This window comes from Artibeus jamaicensis, unplaced genomic scaffold (assembly GCF_021234435.1).
Source record: "Artibeus jamaicensis isolate MK-2021 breed Jamaican fruit bat unplaced genomic scaffold, CSHL_Jam_final contig_851, whole genome shotgun sequence".
Classification (NCBI taxonomy): domain Eukaryota; kingdom Metazoa; phylum Chordata; class Mammalia; order Chiroptera; family Phyllostomidae; genus Artibeus; species Artibeus jamaicensis.
Genome location: NW_026521986.1, coordinates 9,006,908 through 9,022,875, shown reverse-complemented (window position 1 = coordinate 9,022,875; position 15,968 = coordinate 9,006,908). Strand labels below are relative to the sequence as shown.

General features: G+C 44.1%; 1 protein-coding gene across 4 annotated transcripts in view; it reads right to left on the bottom strand.

Annotated features, from left to right (window-relative positions):
- The window catches only part of RAD51B (RAD51 paralog B), a 512,857-nt gene that overhangs the window by 38,556 nt on the left and 458,333 nt on the right, over positions 1 to 15,968 (bottom strand). For 3 of the 4 annotated variants that reach the window (XM_037125885.2, XM_037125882.2, XM_037125884.2), the window contains one exon: positions 7,313 to 7,416. The exons of the other annotated variant lie outside the window; for it this stretch is intronic. In XM_037125885.2, coding sequence (XP_036981780.1) covers positions 7,313 to 7,416 — 104 coding nt within the window. The remainder of the gene's footprint in view (positions 1 to 7,312; positions 7,417 to 15,968) is intronic. 4 annotated transcript variants of the gene reach the window in all.

The window sequence follows — 15,968 nt, the reverse complement described above, 5'->3', positions numbered from 1 at the left end:
TCCATTGTTAGCAAACCCCTGTGACTCTTAAGCTCTCTGCAGTCGAGAATCACTGGATAAGATCATCTCTAGAGGGCACCTCCGGCGGGACATCGTCAGATCCTAAATGCTTTCTTTCTAGCCCAAGTGCTGGTTCAGTTGTAAATCAGTTCATAGTTTATGTAGATATCAAATCCTTCTCTTTGTTTTCTCACCAAGATGTTGACCCATTTTCCTCTCACTCATAACTAACCAACCAAGGCTAAAATACAACATCCTGTCCAACCTTCACTCTCAAATGAGCCAAATAAATTTCAGCGTCCTTGACTCTCAGGTCACTGCCTGTCCAAGAGATCTTGTAGCTGTTTCCTATGTTGTTTTCCAACTGAGAACACTCTTCTTCCCTAGCCCGACAGTGAGGGCTTCGGTGTGGCCCCAAAGCCTCGTGTCTCTTCTACTTCCTGCAACAGCTGAGATTTCTCTAGAAATCTCTCAGCCACATATTTGCCCTGGTTTACTTAACAAGTTAGAGCTGGAAGGGTCACTGCATAAGATTTTGTACCAGACAGTGTGTAAAAATAAAACTAGTCAGAGCCGGAGGAGAATGACAGAGGAGATAAAACACTGGCGAAATGAGTGGCCCATTAAAGGGGAAGTCACCCAAACGTTCTATGAGCGAACCGGTCATTCAAGTCCTGATGGCCAGAGATTGTGATCCTCAAAGAGAGAAATAAGGATGTTTTGTTTTCTGTGAAAACAAATGTACTCAATTTACAGTAGCATTCTTTATTCGCAGATATGTCTTCTTTACTTTTTGGTGTTAAGGTACTTTTTCCTTTTAGAAGTGGCGGTCGCACTTAATTTTACAACTTGATGAAAAACGATATCTAAACCCTTATGGTGGTTCCCCTACCCTCGTTTTGTTTTGATTTCAATTTGAACTTGTATTGACCCCATGTGGTTGAAAATCTTCTGGGAAAAACTGACTTCCCCCTTAGCAGAGACACATGGTCTGTTACAGCCCGAGTTTCTGAAAGGGAGACGCCATCAGAGCCGTGGAGCGACTGTACTGAGGCCATTCAGCTGGTGACTTCCAATGGCACTTCTACAAGGGAAAGTTGTGTCTACTGGAGCCCATTCAAAAGCAGTGACTTTTTTTATTTTAGTACGCTGACTTTTTCAAAGGGAGCCCCATGGAGTTACTTTGTCAGTAGGTGGTGGGAAGACACTGATGTTCCCATGTCTCGGATGTGGAGGCAGAAGCAGGAAGCGTGCCTGTGGGCGTCTGCCCGGTGCCTTAAGGGGGGTCTGTCCTCACACGCCGTGGGCCCCAGCTCGCCCTGAGCACGTGCTCTTATCGCATACCTGCGGGCAGGACTTGCTCAGATTTCAATACACTTACCTAAACAAAGAATCTTTTTTAAGAGTCACCCTCCTGGGTTCCCCCTTTATACACTGTCCCCATCTGTGCCATACCTGGTAGAGCACTTCTGAGGGAAGAGTGTGGGCAGGGGCTGGCTTTCCCACTTGGGCCGCTCCGGAAAGGGAGTAAACATTTATACCCAAGGCGATGTACTTGGCTGGGATTCTCTGTTCCCTTTGCTATTTCTGCAGATACTTATGCTTAAAAAATAATTTCCCCCACCCCTGCAGCACAGCCAAACTTCTCCTCTGGCTGGATCCAGACACACACACACACACACACACACACACACACACACACACATCTCCTTGCCTAAAACAGCAGATGAGCTGGGGTAGAAAACAAGAGGACAAACATGGTGTGACCTGGAACTATTTTACAAAAGGAGAAAGCTCGTTTTTAAACGAGGACAGTGAAGCCTAAATTCCTCCTTGGAGGAACCTGGGAGTAGAGATATGTACAATGATGACTTACATCAGGTAAAACATCATCTCCAGTGTCATTCTTTGGGTGAATATGAATATATGCCTGACATTCATTTTTTTTTCAGATTTTTAAATTTATTTTTAGAGAGAGAAGAAGGGAGGGAGAAAGAGAGGGAGAGAAAAAAATCAATGTATGTGAGAAACATCGATTGTTTGCCTCTCCTATAAGCAAACAATTGATAATGTTTGACCAGAGACCGAACCTGCAGCCCAGGCCTGTGCCCTGACTGGGAATTGAGCCAGTGACCCTTTACTTCACACGGCGACACCCAGTCAAGTGAGCCACATCAGTAAAAGCCAGGTGTGCCATTCTGGTCCTCTGGTCCCAAATCTACCCTTTGCTTATCTGGGAGAGAAAATTTATCATATTTTTTTCCCTTAAAGTTACTCATTAAGCCTTTCGAACCAGAGGGGAGAACTTAAGACTTGTGGAAGATGACATTAAAGATTGTTTATCTTTCCCCTCAGCCAAAGCCTCCATGCTGCCCCTTCCCTGCAAGCAGCTGAAGAATCCGTCCCTCATTCTGTCCAGCTCCATGTTTAGGGCTTGGCTTGCTTATACAAAGGAATCCCAACTGGGATTTAAAGGGAAGCCCAGTTCCTGCTCTCCCATGGCCCCCAGCCGGCTGGCTCTACCAAACGGTAGTCCTGTATTCAGTACTTTTATAGTGCTTCTATATAAGCATCTGCTTGTTATTATCAAGTTTGATGCTAACTCTTTAAACTGACAATTATTAATATGTTAACAGAACTACTAAACTGCACAATTCGGCTGTTAATGGGAAGAGTGATTCTAAATAAGCGTATGTCCTTCCTCAAGACTGGGTTCATGTGTGAATACAAGGAGTTTGTATCCTTCTTTCTTTCTCCCTCTTTCAAAATTAGTGTATTGAACGTGCACGTGTCCAGCACTGACTGTGCCCCTGGGGGTACACAGATATGACCAGTCAGAGTACACAAGGGGGCCCATCACTGTGGTCCCCACACATGCAGAACAGAGACAGTGCTGGGTGCCACTGTGGGCGTGACCGGGGATGCGGGGCTGCTTGAGGCTGGGGTATCAGGAAGTCTCCAGAGTGATGGTGTTTATCTTTTAAAATACAAAACGGACACTGAAAGAAGAATTACATCACCGGAAAGGAAACACTTAATACTCCCAAGATTCGGAACACCGTGGGACTTTGAGAAAAGCCTAAGAATTCAAATAAGGATCAGGAGCTTGAGTAATACTATTGGCCCCATCAACAATTTTCGTCTCTTATTAGTCTCTTCCCTATAACGTCAGGGTGCCTTCTAAGAGGAAGATGAAAATATTGTTATAAAGCCCATTTAAATAAACCTCCTGGATGAAAAAGTCACCTCTTTCCAATTTGTTGAAATAAGAGTCATAATATTTATTTCATCAAGGGAGTGTGAAGCTTATTTGGGATTAATTTACTCCTTCTAGCGCACTTAAAAATTTATATAATCCCATATGTGGTTCGTAGGAATGAACTTCAAGAGGTTTTTTGAGAAATAGTATGAATGCTTCATCAAGTTTTCTCACCATTCTTTCCGGTATAACCACCCTCGCACTCTGGTTTTCCCAGTCCCGCGTTACAAGACACCTAGTTCCATGAGAAGTTCCCCAGGGAAGGCCCCGCCTCCTGGTCTGGGCACCGCTGCCTCATTCTTCACCGCAGGACCGCCCTGTGCCATGAGGCCCGCCACCGCCTCCAGCTGCGCTCGACTCACGAGGCTCATACAGCACCTACTACGTACATGGTTATCTATTTCTCCAAGATGATTGTGAACAATGACAGGGCACCGACTTACTCAGATTTTGAACCTCTTATGAGCATCTTACACAGTAACTAGCAGAGAAGAGGTGATTAAATAAAGAGTTTGTCAAGCGAATGGGTGCACACACCCTATGCTCTTGCTGCAAGGCAAAAGCCAGCCCATGTCTTCTAAACATGCGATCTGCCCTCCTGTTTTTCATTTTTTGCTGTTCATCCTCACCCTAACATCGTCCCCTTCCTTTCTTAGTAACCGAAGTTGACCTATTTCAGACAGGGGCTTCCACACTGGGCTGCATAGTAAAACCACTCGGAGCAGCTTTACCCATAAAATATACACTGACACCTGGCCTTGCGAGCAGAAGTTTTGATTTGATTTTCCCAGGTGGGGCCCTGGTGTTGGTGTTTTGTAAACATTCCTGCGAGGGGTCTGAAGGGCACCTGGGCTTCAGAAACACTGATTTAAAGTGATCCTCAAGTCCCACCTTCTTCTGAAAAGACCTACTGGTGTGCCTCTGAGGGGTTGACCTTCCTCAGGATTCAAAGCAGTTGCTGTTTTAACCACACCCATCAGGTAACCAATCACGTGACAGTCGGCCGGTATCAGTTTGTCCTTTCACTGCTGCACTGCATTTTGAGCACCCGTGAGTGTGCCTGTCTACATGCATGTGTGTGATCGTGCACCCTGATCATCTCTCGTACTAGACCGGAAGAAACCTGAAGGCAGACACTGGCTTCTACTTCTTTGCATCCCCACACCATGCACACGGCGAACCAAATCATACTTTGTTATTTAACAAAACCAAGCCACTAAAAAAACAAAAACAAAAATCCCTCGTAGTGGCTGTTTTAATTCAACTCTAAGGACATGTCTTTGGTAAGAATAAAAATGTTGCAAAAAGGGTGGGTCAGGATTGAAGCAGAGGAGGAAAAGAGTAAATAAAAGTCAAATGGAAAAAAAGCTAAATTAGTCCAAAAGAAAATGCTTCCCAGCTTCTTAAGAGAGTTTTTGCAAACACTGAAGCAGAATAAACAAGAGAATTAACTTGGCTTGCTCCCTGATAAGGAGGTTTCTTTCTTGGTTATATAATTTTATAATGTTTCCGGGGTGTAAAGAAAATAACCAGCCAGGGAGGGCTCCTTCCTTTGGACTATACGATTCATCCCCTGGGTTAATCAGCTGTTAGATCTGCTCCCCTTGATCTGCCCCTCTTCCAGCCCTGTGATATTGACTAAGCCTCATATTGTGGGCTCAATGCCATAGAAACACGGTGAAACATAACCTTTGTTCCATAACCTTCATCTCTTGGTGTGGTAGCCGCTGCTTGAGCATTGAGAGAGAAAAAAAGAAGCAGCAAACAAAAGCTATCCATACCTGGTACCTCCCCCTGGTAGCTGGTGCTCCATAGTCTGCCTATGGCATGATCTAGGCACATTCTCCTAAGTGGTGTTAGAAAGACATATTGTTTGGAGCAATTACTTTAAAAGCACATATCGCACAAAAGGTTTATCTTCATTTGGCTTTTCTACTTTGTCATGAAGTAAGGCCACAGGAAAGGCTCAATGAATCCTTGAGCACACCCTCTGGTCAGGCGAGACCAGGCCATCGGGAGAGATGTGCTTTCTACATCAAACTTTGTCCTAGTCTTCAGGCCACAAATTTAACAACTAGTCCCAAAAGGCAGGCACATTTCTGTAGATTAACGAAACAGGCGTTCTTTTGCCTGAGTCGGCCATTTTGACGCTGGTCGTCGTACTTTACTTGGATTCCTCATTATTATTCGAAGCATGATTCAAAAGCATTTAACTCTGCTGTTGATTGATTAGTAACAATAGTAACAAGTTGTCCTTTACAGACTAAGATAACACCGCTGACCCACCCAATAGGACATGAGCTGATGGACAGTCACTGATCCATCCACGCTTTGCTCCGGGTTCCCGTGACCAGTGGCCTGCATTTGACCTTGTGATCCAAGAACCAATAGTCACCAAAATGTTCCAGTCACCAAAGAGACAAAAACTAATAGCATTTGCCCTACCAGCCACTTCCTGTTGACACTAACAATGTAGAAATCATTGGTTAATTTATTAAAACAAATGAAAAAGAAAAATATGGCGCTCACTTCTTTATTTACTAATAAAAGTTAACCAGAATTAGTAAAACTGGGTTATGGGATCCTGGAGTCCATGATACCACACATAACAGACTGAATCACAAAGTTAGTGTGTGTCATGTAAAGTCTAAGCAGAGAAAAACTACGAGTTTTCAGGGAGGGTGGTTAAGGGTCCCTGAAAATGACTGGATCAGCGCGGATGCACAAGGATGCTTCCTCAAGGAAGAGTTCGGGGAGCTGTGCTTGACCATCCTTAACCATGTGCCTGGTAGCTGCAAGCATGGTTTATTTAACAAAATTTACAACCCAGGGTACAAACTGAAGGTCATTAGGTCCTGCGGTATTTCCGGATGTATTCCACTGAAAAGAGAAGTAGGTAATGAGCACGCCAGGGCCTGAAAACTCAAGAATGTTCTCCTAAACGAAAACAAGCAGCTCCATCTTCTCAGAACACGGTGAGTCCATCATCGAGCTGGAATGTTATTTACACAGTCCCGAGCAAACCAAGAAGAATCCTCTGGTCTGTAACCAAGGGCACTTGGAAAGTTATGTCTGGAACAGGCAAAGGCTCATGTCTGTTTTCGATGATTCCTGACTCCTTGAAAATGAGCCAATTTACCTAACGCAGGTGAAGGGCAACAACTCCCTTCCCTCCACCTCTGCTGGAAGGACCACCAGCATAACAGTTCATGCCTCCTTAATTCATAGCTTGGATTTGTTATGTGTCTAGCAAAATAGGCAAATCTGGGTTCTGTATTCTGCCCCATCTGACAAATCGGAATCAGCACCCTGCCTTCCTTCTCCTTCTGTTTGCAGGGGAGGTTGGGATGGAACCTGGTCCATGAAGAGGGTAAAGCTAAAGTGGGACATCGGGAAAAACAAATTTCCTAGTTAGGAGACATCTTAGCAAAGAGGTCAGACTGCGGCAGTCCTTTCTTTGGATGTGGAGGGAAGATGAAGAAAGGGGTAGAAATTAACCCTTCTGGGTGAAAGGGGGAAATTCTCATTTGAGGCCAAGAGAGAAACCATAAATGAGAAGCTCTGAGAAAGTCATCATCCTTTTGGAGGTCTCTAGCATCATCCACTACTTTGAACTACTTGCTGGCTTATGAGTTCATGCCAAAGTACCCAGCTGGGATCTGGGGAAGAGTTTATTCACTTGGCAAGGTCTGTCTGGGCTCAGGTTTTTAAAGCACACTCATCTAAAAAAAAAAAAGCACCATGCGATTTGTACATGAATTATCTAGTGCTCAGCAAGCAGGGTGATCATTCGCCCTTTACACACAGAGAATCTGAGATCCCTAGACCAATATACCTTGGTCATTTATAGGCTACGGGCCAAATATCAGGAGGCAATGCTCCCTCTCCGGGTCTCTCCTCAGTTTTCCCTCTGTGTGCCCTGTCTCCCCGCCTCATTCAACGGCTGTTGGAGCGGACAGGGATTCTGGGTGTCCCTGCCCCTACTTTCTGTCAGTGTTGGACCAGGACAGACAACGTGGCCTCACAGTCACAGAACTTTGTCAAAGCACTCACCTGTCTCCTCTCTGAACCAAGGAGCTGGAAAATCAGCCGAGTATTCACACTGTGGCTCCAGGTGTTCCCTAGTGCAGCTGTCACACAGCTGGGTCCAGAAGGGCCTGCAATGAGCAGGAATAACTGTGAATATGGATGCCCTCTTGTGATGGTGTTTTGCATACACCACAGTCCAGTCATTGCTCATGGCTTAGCAAACACCCGGAGGCTCAGTTCGTTACCACAGAAGCTGACGGATTAGGAAGGAGAGGGGCGAAGGAATGTAAGACGGAAAATAAAAGGCAGCATGAGTTTCCTTCAGTCTCAGGGAAAGTGACTGCTGCTGGGCTTAAAGGGGACAGGTCTGTATCAGTAAGAGGTCACACTGCGAGGCAGTTTGGAACCATTGCTCATAATAAGTCAAGCCACTCAACATCCACGGCAGAAAGGCAAAGTGGTACTACATAGAATAAAAGCCGGTTATGAACTAGTCTGTGACACTTCTTTTTGGCTTGATAAGAATCTGAACTCAGTTTTCCTTATCAATATAGAAATGGTGGCATATGCATATAAAATTTCTTTGCCCTTGCAAACCCTACACCCACGTCCCCCCCCCCCCCCCCCAGGTACCCGGAAGAGGAATCTGGAAGGTCTCACCACTTCTTATCTCAGTATTAGACATCCTTATCCTGAGAGAAACATTCTTTTACCATCTAAGACTTTCCTAAAAGGGGAGGATCTGAAGCAAACATCTGAGTTTCTAGTTCCCCCCAAGCAGTGCTCGGCTACCACCACACACCTCCAGAGCTACACTGATGCCTTTTGACATCGCCAGGAGGAAACTGTTTCTGCTTGCCTCTTCTTCCTTCTTAGAGGCAGGCGGACAGGGCCCACCATTTAGTAGACAGCCTTTGCTACCTTATCTTGGTTTCCTCCGAACTTGGGTGCCCACTTTTGGCTGGGCCCTGGGAGGAATCCTAGATTTAGGGAGGTGTACCATCCTTTGTGCCTGAGGATAAATTACTAAGTGCTGGACAATACTTGGTCATCTGAGCCTGTGTCCTGCTCTGGCCCCATCGCTCTAAGCTTTCTCATTGGATAGTCTCCTCTTAATTTCCTGACTTCTCTGTTCTCAACCTCCCTGACCCCTTGTCAGCAGTTGATAAAGCCTCCCCCTTCTTTGACATCCAATAGTCCGGCCTTCTCTGCTTTTTCTTCTACCACATTGATTGCTTTCCCTTCTATTTTTCTTCCCCCTCTCTTCTTAGTGGGTGGACTTCATGAGCTGGCCACGATCAAAATTTTTTCTAAATTTTGTGCCTTCAGTGGCTAGGAAATAAGTCAATACAGACACCAGGTGTTTACATTTTTAACATGTAGAAAGTCTCTACCATCACAAAAGAGAAACACACTCTTCCATTTTTCTTTAAAAAATCTCGGTCTATTTTCACTTTTGCTTGCTTGACAGAGACACATTAAGAGAGAAACGTTTTCTGCTATGAGAACACCAATAGTGGGAGGGCACAAGCAACTGACGATTTCCCCTTTGTACATTTTTATAAAGCAGTGCTATTGAGATAATTCCCACATCATACAGTCTACCCATTTAAAGTTCAGTGGTTTTTACTGTGTGCAGAATTGTTCAACCATCACCACAATCAACTTTAGACCATTTATCTCCCCAAAAGGGAGCCCTACACCCCTCAATGGTGAGCCTCTGGCCCTTCGTTCCTGCCCCCAGTCCCAGGCAACCACTAATCTCCGTCTGTTTACTCTGAAGTGTTGGGGAGAATGGGGAGTAGTGGAGATTGTGATGAATTAAGAGAATTCATCTAAGATCTCAAGGGGGAATCCCCTGTTCAGCTAACAATGGCTGTTATGTGAAAAAATTGGTTCACAGTTAGCCACATCTTTTGCTTCTTAAAACAGATGCCAGAAATCAATATTTTAAGTACAGTCTCCTGATTTTTAAATGTTGGTTTAATTATTTAATTTAAAAAAACACGCAAATAAGCATGCTTATGAGTCAGGTACGACTCCTTCCCACCAAGCTTGCCATGTCTGCACTCTGTGGACGAGCTCGAAGCCTTTGTCTTGGCCTCTGACTTGCCTCAGCACCTGTCTGCCGGTTTGAACCACAAGAACTGTAAGCCTGATGTAATGAATTTTAGCACCATAAATCCACTATCTTCCAATAAAGCTCTCATCTTCCCATAGACACTTACTCTTCTTGTGCCTGTTTTAGACCTTCCGTTCAGTCTGGTTTGAAACCTCGCGTCTATTTTTAAACTTCTCCTTCTCCCATGCTCCTTACTTCCAATAAATGGTAAAGTCCTACTGGCTTATTTATAAAATCTCACCTGCGTCCCTTCCCTACCCTCCATCTTTCCTACCCCAACCTTTGATCAGACCCACATGGGCTCTCACCTGGGGATGAGCTCCACGCCACTGTCAGTCTTTCCCTACCGGAAGCCCATCCTCTGCCCTACTGCCCGGTTAACCCCCCTAAGCACACTACCATGCCATTTATGGGTGATCAGCATGCTCAGAAGCTTTCAGTGGCCCCCGAGTGCCTTCAAGTGGTTCTAAACTCCTAGGACTGGCATTCAAGGCTCTTCAGCCGATGCCCAAGCTGCCTTTCCACCCTGTCCCACCTCACATGGATTTTGCTCCAATTCACCTCTTCTTCTGCACAGCCCCTCCACACCTGGAAGGCCTCTATGTCCACAGGTTGTCCTCAAGATTACTCCTTCGTGCTACTTCCCTGATCATCACAGAACTAAGTTTTCCACCTCAAACCCCCATAATGTTACTCATTTTACTGCCTTTGCCTATTTTATGGTCTATAACTTGTATGCTTTTCTTATCACCCCTAATATATATTTCAAAAGAGCCGAGTCCACATCAGATTTGTGCTAGTATGCCTGAAACACTTCGCACGAGGTCTGAGACACAGAGGCTGCTTAATAAATACTGGTTAAAAAAATAGTTGTACATAAGTTATTCTTACTGAACATGGAACCGTATTATGTACTTATTTTAGCAGCAGATCTACATCCTTAATTCTATCTTACTGAAGCTAAAGTTAATAGGTTTGCATTTTTCAAGCAGACTCCAGAAGCTTGTTCCTTAGATGCCTGCTAAGTGACAGGATGAAGCAAGGCAAACTCTAAGGCTCACTTAGAGTTTGCCCGGGAAAAGCTACCTGTGAATCATTAGAACATGCTAATTAGCTAAGCATTCAAAACTTTTTCTTAGTAATAAAACTGTAAGAGTGCCCCAGGACTAGAAGATGTTTTCAGAAATCAGAGCCACATTAGGCTTGTAGCCACTATTTAAAGAATTCCATGTTCCTAAACAGTGTTTAAAAATACCATACACTTTGCTGTTGTCTGGACAGGTAAATTCAGATCCCAACTAAGGGTCATGGGGGCCAATGACCACAGAAAAGTCCCCCGTGGAAACCCTGAGTGAGCAAGCTTGAGGAGATAAATTATCAGGAGTGCTTACAGACATTAAGTCACCTACAAGAGCAAAAGCAGCAAGGCCTTGAATGTGAATGATAAGGAAAGACAATATTTTTAAAGTATTATATGCTGAGCACTAGGTAAGCCCTTTATAGGGGGAGCCCTTTATATCTTGTTTGAGCTGCATATCTTAGCCCCATCTTTTTACAACTTCACAACCACTCTGTGAGATAGGTACTATCATCCCTATTGACGGACTAAGTCTGCAGGAGATTAAGTATCTACCCCAAGGTCACATGGTTGGGTAACAACAGAGTCAGTGATGGAGACCAGGCTGATAGGAGCTTAACCTCTTCTCCAGTGAGCGTTCCCCAGGCTCATTTGTCAAATAGCCTGCTACTCTGCTGGTCGGGGGGGGGGGGGGCCCAGGAAGGGCCTGAAGAGACCAAAGGGCCATCTTGGGGAAGACACTAATGGGGTGTGTTGTGAGCATCTTATCCCTCAACTCTGCCGCCACTTAGGCTCGGCACACTCAGCTTCCTCTTCTGATGTGCAGTGATAACCCAGGGCAAGGGGTTTCCAGAAAGACGTGCATGCCCTGGCTGGGCAAGGTATTCCATCTTGCTCACCTGGCCCGGCAGCTGGATGCACGCAAATCACACGGCCTAAAGCTGACCCTCTCTGGTGGAAGGTTTAACAACCTGATTGGGATTAAAAAGTTATCTCACTTAATAGGGTCTCAAATATGGGAAACAAATGAAGGGTGCTGACAGGTGGCAGAATCGCTTGAGTAAGAATTGGGAGAAGGGAAGTGAGGAAGCTGTCAGTCACTATATACTTGAAACTTTTTTCCAACTGGCAAACAGTTGTCTTTGACTTTGCAGCATTCCTATGGGAGGGCTGGTATACATGATCATTAGTGCTGTTTATGGGAAATTTAAGGTAGAAGGAATTTGCTTACTGGCTTTTCAGAAAAGGTGATTTCCTGCCCAATGACCTAATTGGTCAGGAAATAGATAAGTGACTCTTGTCTATGCTCATTTTAAGCGGAAGTTCTAGAAATTGGGGCACTTGCTCCCTCTCTCCTTTTTGATGACTGTGATATTGAGACACGCCAAGGCAATATGACTTCATTGTGCTGAAATTAGGTTGATTTTAACACAAATTTTAAAAATCAAATAAATTAGATGAGTTTTAAAAATATTTTCGTTATTGGGGATTTTTCATGTCTCAGGGTCGAGCCTGCAGAAGTATCTGAATAAACGACCTAGAGAAATCTCACTGACTCACTGTGAAGTCAGGTCTCTCTAAAGACTGTGGGAACATTCATCCCCCAGCGGCTCTTTTAGGTAAGTCAAAGCATGTTCCGTTTCTGGGTTTGCTTACCCATCTGTAAAATGTGAATAATAACTCTTGCCTCCAGGCAACCAAAGGTTCCTGGTGACCCTTAGATGAAGATACTCGATGTGTATAAATGACACAAACAATGACGATCACACACTACAGATACAATCTGGGAAGAGAAGGAGTTTAATCATCTTCTACATTATTTATTCTGTTAATAATGAGGCAAGCTAGTAAAGTTCTGTAATGAAGTGGTTAAAACAACAGGATTTGGATTCCGGACTCTCTTCCGTAACTCCACACTATCTTTAGGATCCAATCCCCCACTCCTTTGGAGTGGGAGTAGGTGACGAAGACAGATTTCTCACAAGGGAAGGGGCTTTCTCTCTGCTGTGCACACACAGGGTGTGCAGTCTTGTGCAATCAGAGTGGAGGAGGATAATCAGGTTGCTATGCAGCCTTGATTTCCAAAAAGGTAATGGGCCTCTGGTACCAACCTGTGTCAGTATCTAGAAGGGGCCCGTTGGACAGCCTTCAATGAGGAAGCTTCTCCTCTGAAAACATTTCAATTTATGACTCCTGTGGCTAAGCAATTCTTCGAGGTCAAACTGAATCTCCAGTACGTAACATAAAAGTGCCTGCTGTGCAGCAAAGGGGTCAACTTTAAAAGAGTAGGCTTTTCCATGTTAAAATAAATTAAAGCGTAAATAGAGCAGTGACTCCCAGAATTAGGAACATGAGGGAAGGAAAAGTTCAGGGCTTAAAAGAGGGCTGGATATTCTGGACATTTGGTCCCTCCTGTCCCTTCAGATGAAAGGCAACTGAATGAGAGTAGAAAGAGGAAATTTAAAAGAAAGACAAATATTTCTTTTAAAAGAAAGAGAGACAATAAAAGACTAAAAAGGAAGATGGTAAGTTACCATTGGAACTGACATTCTCTTTTCTTATCTCTTGTTTTCACATTCTAAAGCATGTTCTATACGGCACACGACAGTGGTGGTCAGCTGCTGGCTAGGAAGCAGGACCTTGGAGTTCTGTTTCTGACCTGGATGTGGGCTTTTAGAGAGACCAGGAAGGAGGAGAGTGGTCAGGGAACATCAGAGCAGGCCCTGGTAATGACCAGTATTTTCGCCTCTCTGGGCCTCCAGGTCCATGACAAGAAACGGTTCTTCAAAAAGATCTCGAAAGTTCCTGTCTGTGCTAAGAACTTTGAATCTATGGTATTTTGATGACAAGAAATTAGTTCCTCATTCTGGACCTCCCTTTTTCCAGGAAGTTTAAGAATGCTCTACGCCAGTGATTTTCAACCCTTTTCATCTCATGGCACACATAAACTAATGAGTAAACTTCTGTGGCACACCAAAATATATATTTTTTGCCGATTTGAGAAAAATAAGTGTAATTTTAATTGATTTACAAAACACATAATACTAATTACCTACCATTTTTGCTCCAAAGTGACTTTAAAAAAAATCATACAAATGCCTACACTTGTATATAAGAATTTTTGTTACCAAGAATTAACCAGTCAGATGCAACTATATTATGCAACATGACCAATAAGGTGCAACTCTGTAATATGGCTTACGTATTTATGGTTCAAGACAGGGCATTTACACTGATTGGCTATTGTTGCATTGGCCATTGTCGCTTTTTAATTTGATAGCCTAAGGGAAAAGGGGTCAGTGGCCCTGACTAAACAGTCAGGTATTACATGTTTAAAAAATTTTTGTGGCATACCAGTTGGAAATTGCTGCTTTATTCCATGTGCTGTCTTTGAATGGCTGTGACTGAACTAGCACCCATTTAAGCCTGAAGAGTACAGATGTGTAGTTCTTTTTCTGGGAGATTTCTCTCCAGATGAGGCTGTTTCTTAGTCTGTCCTACCTACTAAAACCTTGTGATAGGTGAACATTTGTTGGCCAGTGGCCAAGACCTAGCAAACACAACTTCATAACGACAAAGCTTAAAGATGGGATCTGAGTAAGAGAGCGGAGATCAGAAGGGAATTACCATCCATTAAATTCAGTTCCCCTGTTTAGAACCAGGGCCATGGAATTGCTGGGCTTCTGCATATGTTTTTTGTTGGGTCATGCATCTGAATTGGGGAAGTGACTGAGAATCTCGGTTAGCCCCAAAGGAAAGATGAAGTAGGGAACATTTAGAGCTGCTCTGTCCTAAATTTCCCTTATATCCTAGACTGCCTCCATGAGTGGATCATTAGCTCTTGTTCTACTCAATGCAGAAAGGTAGAATTTCAGCAACCAGTGTTAGAGAGGGTGGATGGGGTATAAAAGAGGGAGAAAGACTGCTGGCATTAGGCTAATTTTAGAAGAAGCATTCAAGATGACTTCATGCTCAGAGAGGCCATAGGACAAAGGTATTGCATAGGCTCAGACATCCATCCTCCGGCAAAATTAATTTCCTTGGGGGCTTGCGGTTCACTAACTGAACCTGTGAGCCAGCTGTATTTAGTGTGCACTCTACTTCCTTGGGCCTCTAAAACTGACAATGGTCTGTAGGTCAAGTTCCAACGGAAGTGATATTTCTGACCTAGCTCTATAAATAGAGCACTGGAAAAACCCATCAGCTGCAAAGGGCCCAGGGACCACACGCTATCTATTAAGCAAGTAACCGCAGTCTTTGTGCTGCCATTTTAGATGAGAAAAAAAATCTTTTGTTATTTATAATCTTCAGAGCTTTGAGATTCTCAAAATACTTCAAAGCTATTAGTTTTCTTTCAGATTTACAAATAAAGGATCTGAGGCATAAAACCACATAATAACTGCCTCAATATCATCTGCCCACTGAGGAAGGCATCTGGCCTGATAAAGAATGAGTCTCCTTCACTTTGGTAAAGTGGAAAATTTCATTTCCAATGTCTCTTGGCTAGAGGTGAATGCAGCTCAGAGCCTTTACTTACACAACACACCTAGACTGATCCAAGTCTCCATAAAACTTGTTACTGAGGAAGGTAAGAAATGTGAAGAAGACACGTAAAGGTGGGGCAGTCAGGACCTTTGGAAGGCAAGAGTCAGGGCTGGATTGCTCTTCCCCAGCAGAAGGTGGAGACAGAGTTAGCTAATGTAGGGATAGAGACTGGTATGCGCCGGCACAAACCACTGAAACAACTGGGTTGGCTTTTGTGGGGGGAGAAAATACTTTAACTTTCCCAGAGTCTTAGAAAGGTTATAAAATTTATCATCCAACCAGGACACTTCTGAAAGTGAAACTAGGATATTTTAATAATTATGCTGGGCTGACAGATAAACCAGGACCGTTCTGGGCAAACCCAGATGTATGGACACCCTAGAGAGGTAGCATGTAGCAAATGTCCAAAATCAGCATGAAGATGCTCACCCTACAGGAAAATGGTCAATCTTGCCCTCGCTAGTGTGGCTCAGTGGATTAAGTGCCAGCCTGCAAACCAAAGGGTCACAGGTTCGATTCCCAGTCAAGGCACATGCCTGGTTTGCAGGCCAGGTCCCCAGTAGGGGGTGTGTGAGAGAAAACCACACATTGATGTTTCTCCCCCTTTCTTTCTCCCTCCCTTCCCCTCTCTCTAAAAATAAATAAAATGTTTTTTTTAAAAAGAAAAGAAAATGGTCAGTCTAGAATCCATCTCATTTATTGACCAAAGGTTCAATAATGAAGACTGTATGGGACTTCTCTGCTGCGTTTGCCGTGACAGGACCATCTTCGAAGATAGCTGGGAAAACCACAATAGACTTGCAACAGGGTGTCTGCATAGAAGGAAGCAATTTCCTCTCCACCTGGCTCAGCTTCCAACATTCCCCAGGAGGCCAAGGCTCTGAATCCTTTCTCCAGTAATAACACAGCTTTCCTCCTGCTATCTTCTATTTCAG